Source organism: Orussus abietinus, unplaced genomic scaffold (assembly GCF_000612105.2).
Source record: "Orussus abietinus isolate OABI.00-Male unplaced genomic scaffold, Oabi_2.0 scaffold596, whole genome shotgun sequence".
NCBI lineage: Eukaryota > Metazoa > Arthropoda > Insecta > Hymenoptera > Orussidae > Orussus > Orussus abietinus.
Genome location: NW_019394747.1, coordinates 34,401 through 44,277, shown reverse-complemented (window position 1 = coordinate 44,277; position 9,877 = coordinate 34,401). Strand labels below are relative to the sequence as shown.

Here is a 9,877-nt window from a genome sequence, read left to right as displayed (position 1 = left end):
TGAGCCGCCAACGGTCACTGGTAGATGGTACCGTTATCGCGAGTGCGCGAGTTCAATATCAGAAATTCGTTGCGCCGCCCTTGGGGGCAAAAAACAGTGAAAGCTAACGTACGAAACCAGAGGGCAGCACAGGATGCGATCGCACGATCCCTTCCGTGAGCAATCTCCCAACTCATCTCTGACGGCGACTGGTAGATGGTATCGCCATTGCGAGTGCGCGAGCTCCTATCAGAAATTCGTTGCGCCGCCCTTGGGGGCAAAAAACGGTGAAAGCTAACGTACGAAACCAGAGGGCAGCACAGGATGCGATCACACGATCCTGCCCGTGAGCAATCTCCCAACTCATCTCTTGCTCACGCTGCCCATGCTCTTCCCCTCACTCTGTAATACTTTAAATCGCCCGTGCTGCCATCTAGTGTCCCGCTTGGTTATTATTTATTGGCTATCAAGCGTCGACCCGGCTAATGGGCTTTTACGGAAACTTCTGAATTTTTTGCTCGAACTCAACGCGCAGGGCGTTTCTCGCATCACTCAACGCTAGGAGTTTCTCGCTCAAAACTCTACCGAGTTTCTTGATGTAACGTGTAAAAGCACTCGCCTTTGTCGCTATTGTTACACTCGATTAAAGAAACATCCTTCAGTGACTTTTCAAGCATTTTTAATCGCAACCTGCGATGCGACCTTCGCTTATCTAGGCCTTAAAATGTAGTAACAATTTATATCGGCATTATACTTATCCGAATTGTAGTTTGTGATATAACAATAGGTTCGAGGTAGCACCGATAACAAAGTTATAGTCCCTGCGGGTTAACCAGAGGTTTTGTTAATCGCGGTAACCTTGGAAATATGGCTAGAATGTAGAAATTGGGAAAGGTTCCCTCTTTACTTTTAAGTCAGAAACCGTGAACGAAGAGGAAACCTTTCGTGACTATCATTTGCGTACTGGTAACATCTTTCTGGTCTTATACGGTACTTCGGTGAAAACGAGTGGAATTATTTCTTAACCGACGGTTAACAGCCAATGTGAGACTCGATCGGTCTAATTAATCTCTTTACATTGATACTTTACATGATAAGACCTTAATCCGTAGTTTTGTTCATCGGATTGGGTTCTGTACAATGTTCTCTACCTGTAATTTTACAGTTTCTCGTATAAATACATTACTATAGAGAGAAGTGTTACTCGCGAAACGCCGAAATAACGGATAGTTGCTTCGAGGGCAGCGATCTGATCGAAGTGGCCATAAATATTTTTAATATCTCTAATAGATTTACAACACTTCAAGGCACCAAATCTCACATCAATTTATTCCTAATGATTCTTAATTCCAAAGCCATGACTGTACTAAACAAATAGTGTAACAAAAAGAAAATAGTGTTCAACGTAACGTAAATATATCTCGCGGTTTCCCCTATAAATGATTTGCACATACATTTGGAAAAATGATCCAGTAACGATAACCCAACATTTCCTTTCGTATTTACAGACTCATTTCGAATATTGCACAATAAATGTGGGCATTGTAGTCTCTCTTTCATATACCACGTACGCCTCGTTCTACCTCGCTTATTCGTTTAAGTTGCATAACATTTCATATGCAGGTCACATACTTTGTCGTCTAATGATAAAAGAAAGTCAACGAGTATTTTCCGAATAACGCAGTTCCGACATACTCCGAAATTTTGAGAAGTTTCGTCGTCTTCGAAACATTAATCCCCTTTTCGGTGTCGTTCAACGATAGAGTATCGCTAACTGTACGTATAATTCTCGGAATCAAATTGTATTAGACTATTTCATTCATCCCTTTAGTCACAGTATTTACAAAGAAGTTAGTGGTCATTCAAGAAACCCTTAAAAGTACCATTTTCTTTATCTTCTACCTTATAAATACAAATGGCGAGTGTTAGGGAAGCCCTCTGGACTCTGAGTTTCCATTGTATTTCTTGTTCCAGGGAAAGTACGTTAAGAACTCCGTCGAGAGGGTTTCCGTAAATCACCGCATAAATTGGCAAACGATACTCTTGAGCACCGCTTACGATAATATCACTCTTTCCTTACATTACACGTATTGCACACGTCGGTCTTAAATGTACCTTAAACAGTACTCCGATTTAACCGACACGGTCACCTGCTGGCTTGTAAATGTTATTCAGCGTGCACAACTCTTGTATCGTCGTGTTAGTCAGTTTGAGGAAGCTATCGCTCATCTCGTTACCGCCTGTGTTGCTTTCGGCCGCCTCTCGACCTTGCTCCGGCTTCAAATTAATTCTCGATTAATGCACTCGATCTTACAGAATTACAGATCGACGTCAAATGTTAAGCGATCTGAGGCATTCGGTGGAAATACCTTGACAGGATCGGATATAGAGAGACCACTGGAGAGATTCTCCGAGAGAGCTGTACCGAAGAGAGCTAACTCCCTTAACTCTGCGGAGTCCAGGGGATTGAGACTCATGTCGAAATTGTATTGTTGGTTGTCCAAACCCAACACGCCAACGTCAGCTGTTGCACCCTCGGCTCGGCCTACAATGATTGTTTTTGTTAATCAACAATTTCATTTATTAAAATTAATTAATATAGTATTAACCCTTACCAGGATTCAGTGGCTGAAAGGCAGCATGTTGAGCACTCGATACCCTGTTGAGCCCCATCTGTTCGATGGACTGCGACTGTTGAGGAATGTATGACAGTTGAGGATGTTGAGTACTCGTCGATGGCAAAGTCAGCGACTGAGAGGTAGGAAGGTGCTGGAAAGGTAAATTCTGCTGCTGCAGAGGGATGTTGTATGAAGTGTATTCCATTGGAGATGGGGTACGACCTGGAGAGGACTGTGGCCTGGAATGTATCGTAGTTAGTGGAATTATATTGTTACAAAAGTGAGGTTAATGTACCATATTTACCTAAGAGTCTGCATGCTGGAAGAAGGCTGCGGAGAAGTAGTTGCTATTGGATATAAAGGAGATGCTCCACCTGCTGCGATGCCTCCTCCGTAAGGTGAAACTCTCTCCATGGGTTCCGGCTTCACAAGACGGAAGTTGTATTGAACCGGAGCATTCAATAACGCTTGATCTGTAACAGCAAATTGTTGGTTAATTATACGTTACACGATTTATGAAATAATAGCTCATCAAAATACCAGGTTAGTCGTAGCAAAGGTTAGAAAGGCTTTAAATGCATGCAGGAAAAACTAATATTGCTGCAAGCTGGTAATACGTATAAACCCACATGCATAGAAAAGATTCATGAGAATCAAAATTAAACATGATACAGTGCTCTTGCAGTAAGTTCTCACTTTTATAAAAACTCAAATTACGTGCTTTCGTAATCACCATTTAAAGTGGAGAAAAAATAAAACTTGTAAAAACAACACATTGTGTTCATTACAGAGCCACAAACCAAGTATGCTTACTTGGATGCTGTTAAGTTTGTAGCAAAATCCAGAGAAAAATCAAACAATTCACAAATAACAAATTATCTTGCAAAGGTAAGCTAACCAGTGGCAAATCATACTTTCTCTGACAACACCGACGTACCTTTACAGTCATCGATCGAAAGCATTCGATCTGAAATTCCCTCAGGTAAATGAGTAGTCCGAAGGAAATGAAAATCTCTATTTTGCCACCAGATAATATTGCATATATATGTATATACATAAATATCTTATTTATATAGTTAATCGATACAATTTATAAATATAATTTCCTTCTGAGAAAGAGAAACCTCTTTATAAAAACTGTACCGTACAAATATTGCACAACACCATTTCCTATTGCGGTAGGACGGTTACAAGATAAAGTTTCTAAAACACCTTCGGCGAGAAGAAAGCACTTATTTCGTTTCAAAGCGATACAAACTATGAGCCGAGGCACGTGTCGTGTTTATAACTATACATACGTATATAAATATATAAATATATATATGTATATACGCGTAGAGCAACAACGAGAATTCTGATGTACAAAAGAATTGTCACTATTGCCGTTTGGAGCCCCTCAAAGGCTCTTGCAGCCCCTTGACAAGTTTACACATACAATTTTAAGGTATACAAGGCCATTGCTCGCCGATTATCAAAATATAAGATTCTCAATCTGTATATAAAATGCATCCTTAAAAAAGTATAAAATACAATGCTAGCATCGATGCCTGAATTTTTCCTTTGACATCCCTAGATCGCATACAACTCACAGCGATCTCTTACTGCTTTGAAAGCACTTTGAGTTACATCGATACCTGTCAACTGCACCAAGCACCAAGAGTGTAGAAAAATATTAAATTTGAAAACATCTCCTCAAAGATTCTTAGACCAAGTATTTCAAAAAGTGTGCAGCTGCACAAATACTCTGATGCAGGACACCAATACCCAGCCCCGGTCCAGCCTTAGGCAGAAGAGTCAGAACAAATAGACGGAACAAATACTCACGTTTCTCAGCTTCCGCTTGTACATGTCTCAAAACAAGCGCGTTCGGGCTCTTATTAAACTTTTGCCTCTTTCGCCTTAACGAATCGGGATCATCTACGAATCGGTCACACAATTAACAAATGGTTCCATAATAGTCCACAAAAAATGACAGCGCTCTCGAATTTCTCCATAAAAGATTAAGGCCTCACGGTATATCAAAGTCTCGAGGACTCATTATACGTTTACGATTTTCTTATCATACGCATAATCAAACGGTATAAACTTCGATTTCTCAGCTCCTTCAACTGGTAATAAAAAAAGAAAAGAAATAAAACTTAACGATGCATAATTAACACAGTGTTACAGACTACGAAGAAAATCTTAACGATCACTCTGACAATCAACTAGAATCATTGACTGAACTTGTTATCTCTCATTGGTTAGGACATAGAGATGCAATTACAATTTCAAGAAGCATAAAGAAATAGGTTATCCCTCGGATAACCTATCAATGCCTCTGCAATGAAACCAAGAAATAACACGTTGAAAACAAACGAACTAAGAAAGAATTATTCCCCAAAGGAATAGTTCCATTAGTCAATGAAATGATTTCAACCTTCCATAATATAACTGTTGAATTTATCTAAATCGACTTAGAAAAAAAAAAAAAAAAAGAAAATAGAAAAGCATCAAGCGAAGGCAACCACCACAATTCGACTCTCCAAGCGTACTTCCGGCGTATAAAATGATCTCTTTCCATCTACATCGCTATGAAAATCCACGATAAAAAATATAACAATTTTTCGTATTGCCGTATTCCCGGAGTACCCGTTGAAATACTCAATCTACCCGCCAACATGAATTCGTCCAACAAAGATGGCGGAAAGAGAAGAGCGGCGGTGCGTTTCCATAAAATCTCTACGTCCCCTTCCCGTCCAATATTTTACCGCCCTCGACAGGACTGTAGTAAAAAGACATCTCGTCAAATTCTGAGGCAGTGGCGTGGGGTGCCATGGTCGTATAAAGCGCATAATGTTCAGCCTCGGTCAGCTCTACGCCATAAGGGGGCGACTCGTCGCCATCTTGGATCTTGGCGTCAGCCGAGCTCTGTCTATGAATCATCTGATGCGAGCGGGAGAACTCCTGGACGTTACTCCTCGTCAGGGACCCAAGACTCCCGGTAACATTGAGGGACCCATTGCTGGTATTCAGGGAGCCATCTTTGTCCTTCTTCGACTTCTTGGCAAAGAGCTTCGAAAAGAGTCCCTGCCTCGGTTGTTTAGTTAGGGTGCCGGGCAAGGAGGGCAAGTTTTTCCTAGGGGCCATCGGAGAATTTTCCGGAATCCCCTGAGAAGAGCTGGGGCGAGGGAGTACCGGCATCGAGGGAGTCTTCCTGATGCGTTTAGGCGGCAGGGGTGGAAGCCTCTCTTCGAGTTCCCTATTATTGTCTCTCTTCGCCGCCAATGGCGGAGGCAGGGGCGGCGGCAACGGCGGAGGCGTCGTCCCTGAGCGCAACCTCAGCGGCACCCCCACGTCCTCGTACTTCTTCTCGTCCTGAAAGTCGAAGATCTCTATAGGATTCCTCATGGCGAGCTGCAGACTCGTATAAGTCCTGCTGTCGTACACGTCAACGTCCATGGAGGGGTTCTCCTCCAGAGCGGCATTCAGCAACCGATTATGCGTGTCCGCGTATATCTGGTCCAACTCGGCAACCTGAGACAGCAACTCGTTCAGCGACCTGCCACCATCTTCCTCGTCCTCTTTTTTTTCAAGGCATTCCTGGCCCCGCTGCACCCACTTGCCCACCTCCGAATAGTCGAACCAGTCCGCCCTGGGTCTCGACGAATCCTCGCGTTGACGACGTTGCGCGCTACCCTCGCCTTGGAAGCTTCTTCTCGCGTTCTCCGCGTTCCCGGCGCTCGTCTCTTTCCTGATCCTGTTCGGAGAATTCACATTCGCTCTGACTTCAACACCCGGGGGACGGATACCGGGTTTCCTCTCAAGGGTCTCGCGCGCTGCGCCGTCTACTCGAGGCCGGCCTTCGCTTGGCCTCCTCTCGGCCACCACCGCGACCTCGGGTTCCGGGATCACCGTAGTGGCTCTTCCGAGGAACTCGACGCTCCCCGTGCTCCGCGGCCTCGAATTCGCCTCCCCGTTTCGCGACTCCACTCCGTTCCCCACGTGGTACGGTAACGTGGAGATCCCCTCGCGCAGTCGCTTTGTCTCAGGGTCGTTGTTATTGTACTCGTCGATGTCGCGAGGCAGCCTTGCACCCCCGGAGAGCAAGGACGCCTCGGCGGCGAGGATCCTTCCGAAGACGTTGTAGTCGGGTTTCTTCCTGGCGAAGGCCTTGCGCAACGACCAGAACCCGGGCCTACCTGAACCCATCGGCAACAGCTGGAACGGCAACGGCTCGCTCGTGGCTCCGTCCGAAGGCCTTCGCAGATGGATGTACACCTGCACTGGATGGTCCACCTGCTGCATCCTGTAGGTCGGCGTCCTGAAGGCGATCGCTACCTGGCGCACCGTAGCCAGAAAGAAATTAGGAAGCACGTTCTAAGTCGCCCTTTTCATCTGCACGTTTGTCGTGCAGGTGTATGCGAAATGAGTGAATTTTTTGAGGTTAGGTAGGTTCGTGAGAATATATACCTGCTTATGGACGTGCGTGGGCTGGAAGTCGCCGAATCCCTCCCAGATTACTTGGCCGTCTCTTTCCTCGAAAAATCGAACCTGGATGTCCTCCTTTGCCACCTTTTCGCAGAGAAGAATCATCTCTGTACCCCCGGCGACCGATGCGCTGCACGTGCTGAGCTTACATATCACCAAATCCGACATCGCCTCTGAAAGAGTCGACACAGTTTTTGAAAGGTCGAACATGTTGAGAGAAGTTTCGAAAGCGTGGCTTACTTTTATCGTAAATGGGATCTGAGACGACAGGTGTTAGAGGAACCGTAAACTTTCCCTTCTCCGTTCCCTCCAGAAAAACTTGGAAACACAGTCTCACTGCATTCAGGTCTATGCTGGTTGGCTGCCTTTTGTGTTCGAAACCAGCTGAAGAAGCATATAAAGATAAATGTGAAAATAGGCTCAAAGATCTCGTAGGACACAAAGGGAGATAATGTTTCGTACTTCGAAAAGGATCCACACGAATTTCTTCTCTAACTCTAAGAGCATCCTCGATATCTTTCTTTTTGACACACTGTATGCCAAGATTGGCGAAGGTCACAGTCATGTTCTCCGAGGCTATCTCGACGGTACAAACACCTCGTTTGCAACCTTCTTTGCCAACGAGATTGTGAGGATGAGGTCTATGCGGCAGGTCCTTGGTCACGCATGATACCACTACCACAGCTCGACCCTTGTACCCAATTATCTGTTTGAGTCAAAAGTATAGTTATGAATTAATATTATAACGCAGGCTTTGAGGGTGTGAAAAATATGCATTTCTAAACTCTAGCAGTACTTACTCGTATACTTGGAAAAGTTTTATTCTCAGGAGTACTGTTGACGCCAGGTATGCTTCCTGCCGAACGACCCTCGCACTCATAGCGAAAGCGAAGAGCTTTACTTGCCGGTTGTTCAAGGATTTCAACATAGGGATAAGTTCTCGAGCCACTGGAGGCGATTGGCTTCAGGGGCTCCATTCCACCTCCAGAAATCATGTCCACTATATCTTGCTCTTCACTTCCGTTACACTCCGCGAATCCAGGATCTGTCGTTTGAATGACCTCGACTAAGCAGCAAGAATTTCACTCATTTAAGGCTCCCTGAGTTCTAAATTCTTTTAAGAGGATCGCAACACAAGTATACTTACTGACATCGCTTATGTTTATATTGCCATCCTGCATATGATGGAAGCGTTCCATGCCTCTGAATGCTTATCTTCCCAATGTCATTCTTATCTGTAAAGATGAAATAACGTCTAAGAACTTGCTCTACCTTTTCAACTTCAAGTCACTCGAGAATATTCATCAACGTAATTCTACACTTATACTAAGTCAAAGACCGCAAAACTACTTGGAATAATGTTTCCTGCACTTAGTACACTGAAATAGAGTCGCCCCACATTTTGTCGACGATCCTTGTAACGTTATGGCACAACAGTCCTCACGAAAACAGCACCGAACAAAAGCATTTCCATCGGCAAGAGACCAGTTGAACGAAGTCAGCATGGACGCGTACCTTGAGCCCATAAGTCAGCTCTCGTCGAGGAAGAGCTCGGTGTTCAAGGAGCATCGGAAAGAGGTTAGAGATCAGGATAGCTCGTCCTTCGAAATGCAGTGGACAGCTGTTCGTCACAAGCAGTATCGAGCTCCAGGGAAGAAGGAACACTAACATTTATCCCTCGGGAAGCTCTCAGGGGGGTGGAGAGCGGCGACCGCTGATCCAATCATTATTTTGGGAGAGCCTAGGCTTGTCCGGCCCGTCCGGCTATAATTAAACTATCGTAGGACAATGCGAGTGACTTGCCTGGCCGAAGCTCATGGTGCCTCTGGCTCGGGTGCGTCCGCCAGGAACTCGAGATAAACTCTCCCGAAACCGTGGAAATCAAGGAACCACCTCAGCGGAGTTTTCTCAGGGACTATCTCGTCGCACCCGGTTGTCTTCATAGGAAAGGAGTACGTCTGTAAATAAAGAGGAGAACGTAATCACTGGGAACGAGATCGGTGGTGCGCTCAAGGAGCGCCTCGCACGTCGTGAGCGCGCGCTGCCATTGGCTCGCACGGCTCCAATGGAATCACGATTCGCCGAGCGGATTGGTCGATCGGCCGGTTCCACCGGAAAGCACCTTGCACTCCTTACCCTCGCAACCTGCTACGCAGCTCGTCTGCGCACTACGCGCGAAATTCACACCGAACAGGACGCCCGCGATTCGCTCGATCCTTGACCGCCCGAACGGACCTGTTTTACCGACCGATTTTCACCGAATTAAGCGGAAACGATCTGACAGATTCTCGATGGACTCGTGGCCAGGGTAATTCTTAAAGGTGCGACGACGACAAAACCGGGGAAGAGCGAGAGAGATCCGCGGTGGGATTATTTTTAGCACGGAGATACACGAGGGCGACGCTAACACTTGCTCGCATTAAGTTAGTCCGTGCGGCGATCCTCGAGCGGATGATCGCACGGCGTTCGCAATTTTTCGGGGAAGCGTAATAGGTCCCGAGCGGTTATTGGTCCTTTCAGGAGGGTCACGTGATGCGCGCGCCGCCAGGGCCGGCGAGTTCTCGGCGGCACCCTAACCTATTTATCGAGGTCACGCCGGGTCAGAGCCCGAGCTTTTAGAAATACTCCTCACCTTGATATAATCGAATTCGAGTAAAAAAAAACTCGCTCGATGTACTTCTTTATATGATTTTTATTCCTAAATTTCCTTTCCTCCCCTAAAAAAAAAAATTTGTACAAATCTAGGTTAAATAAGAGAATCTTGTTTTTTGAAACATGAAATATCACGAGCATCGCGTTCTTCCTTAGGG

General features: G+C 45.4%; 1 protein-coding gene across 4 annotated transcripts; it reads right to left on the bottom strand.

The window, feature by feature from the left end:
• Nucleotides 1-641: 641 nt before the first annotated feature.
• Nucleotides 642-9,507, bottom strand: LOC105701538 (proto-oncogene c-Rel). 4 transcript variants are annotated; one of them, XM_012428360.2, is made up of 13 exons: nucleotides 9,204-9,507; nucleotides 8,871-9,025; nucleotides 8,215-8,302; nucleotides 7,868-8,133; nucleotides 7,530-7,773; nucleotides 7,308-7,451; nucleotides 7,050-7,240; nucleotides 6,779-6,917; nucleotides 4,422-4,514; nucleotides 2,902-3,070; nucleotides 2,595-2,836; nucleotides 2,349-2,524; nucleotides 642-2,256 (listed from the first exon to the last, which is right to left on the bottom strand). In XM_012428360.2, exons 3-13 carry the CDS (start codon nucleotides 8,264-8,266, stop codon nucleotides 2,113-2,115), a joined length of 1,860 nt encoding a protein of 619 aa, XP_012283783.1. In that variant the 5' UTR covers nucleotides 8,267-8,302; nucleotides 8,871-9,025; nucleotides 9,204-9,507; the 3' UTR covers nucleotides 642-2,112. The 4 variants fall into 4 exon arrangements, with proteins under 4 accessions (XP_012283783.1, XP_023288924.1, XP_012283784.1 ...); XM_023433156.1 differs by lacking the exon at nucleotides 9,204-9,507 and having other exon boundaries at nucleotides 8,871-9,083; XM_012428361.2 differs by lacking the exon at nucleotides 9,204-9,507 and having other exon boundaries at nucleotides 8,219-8,302; nucleotides 8,871-8,959.
• Nucleotides 9,508-9,877: the final 370 nt, after the last annotated feature.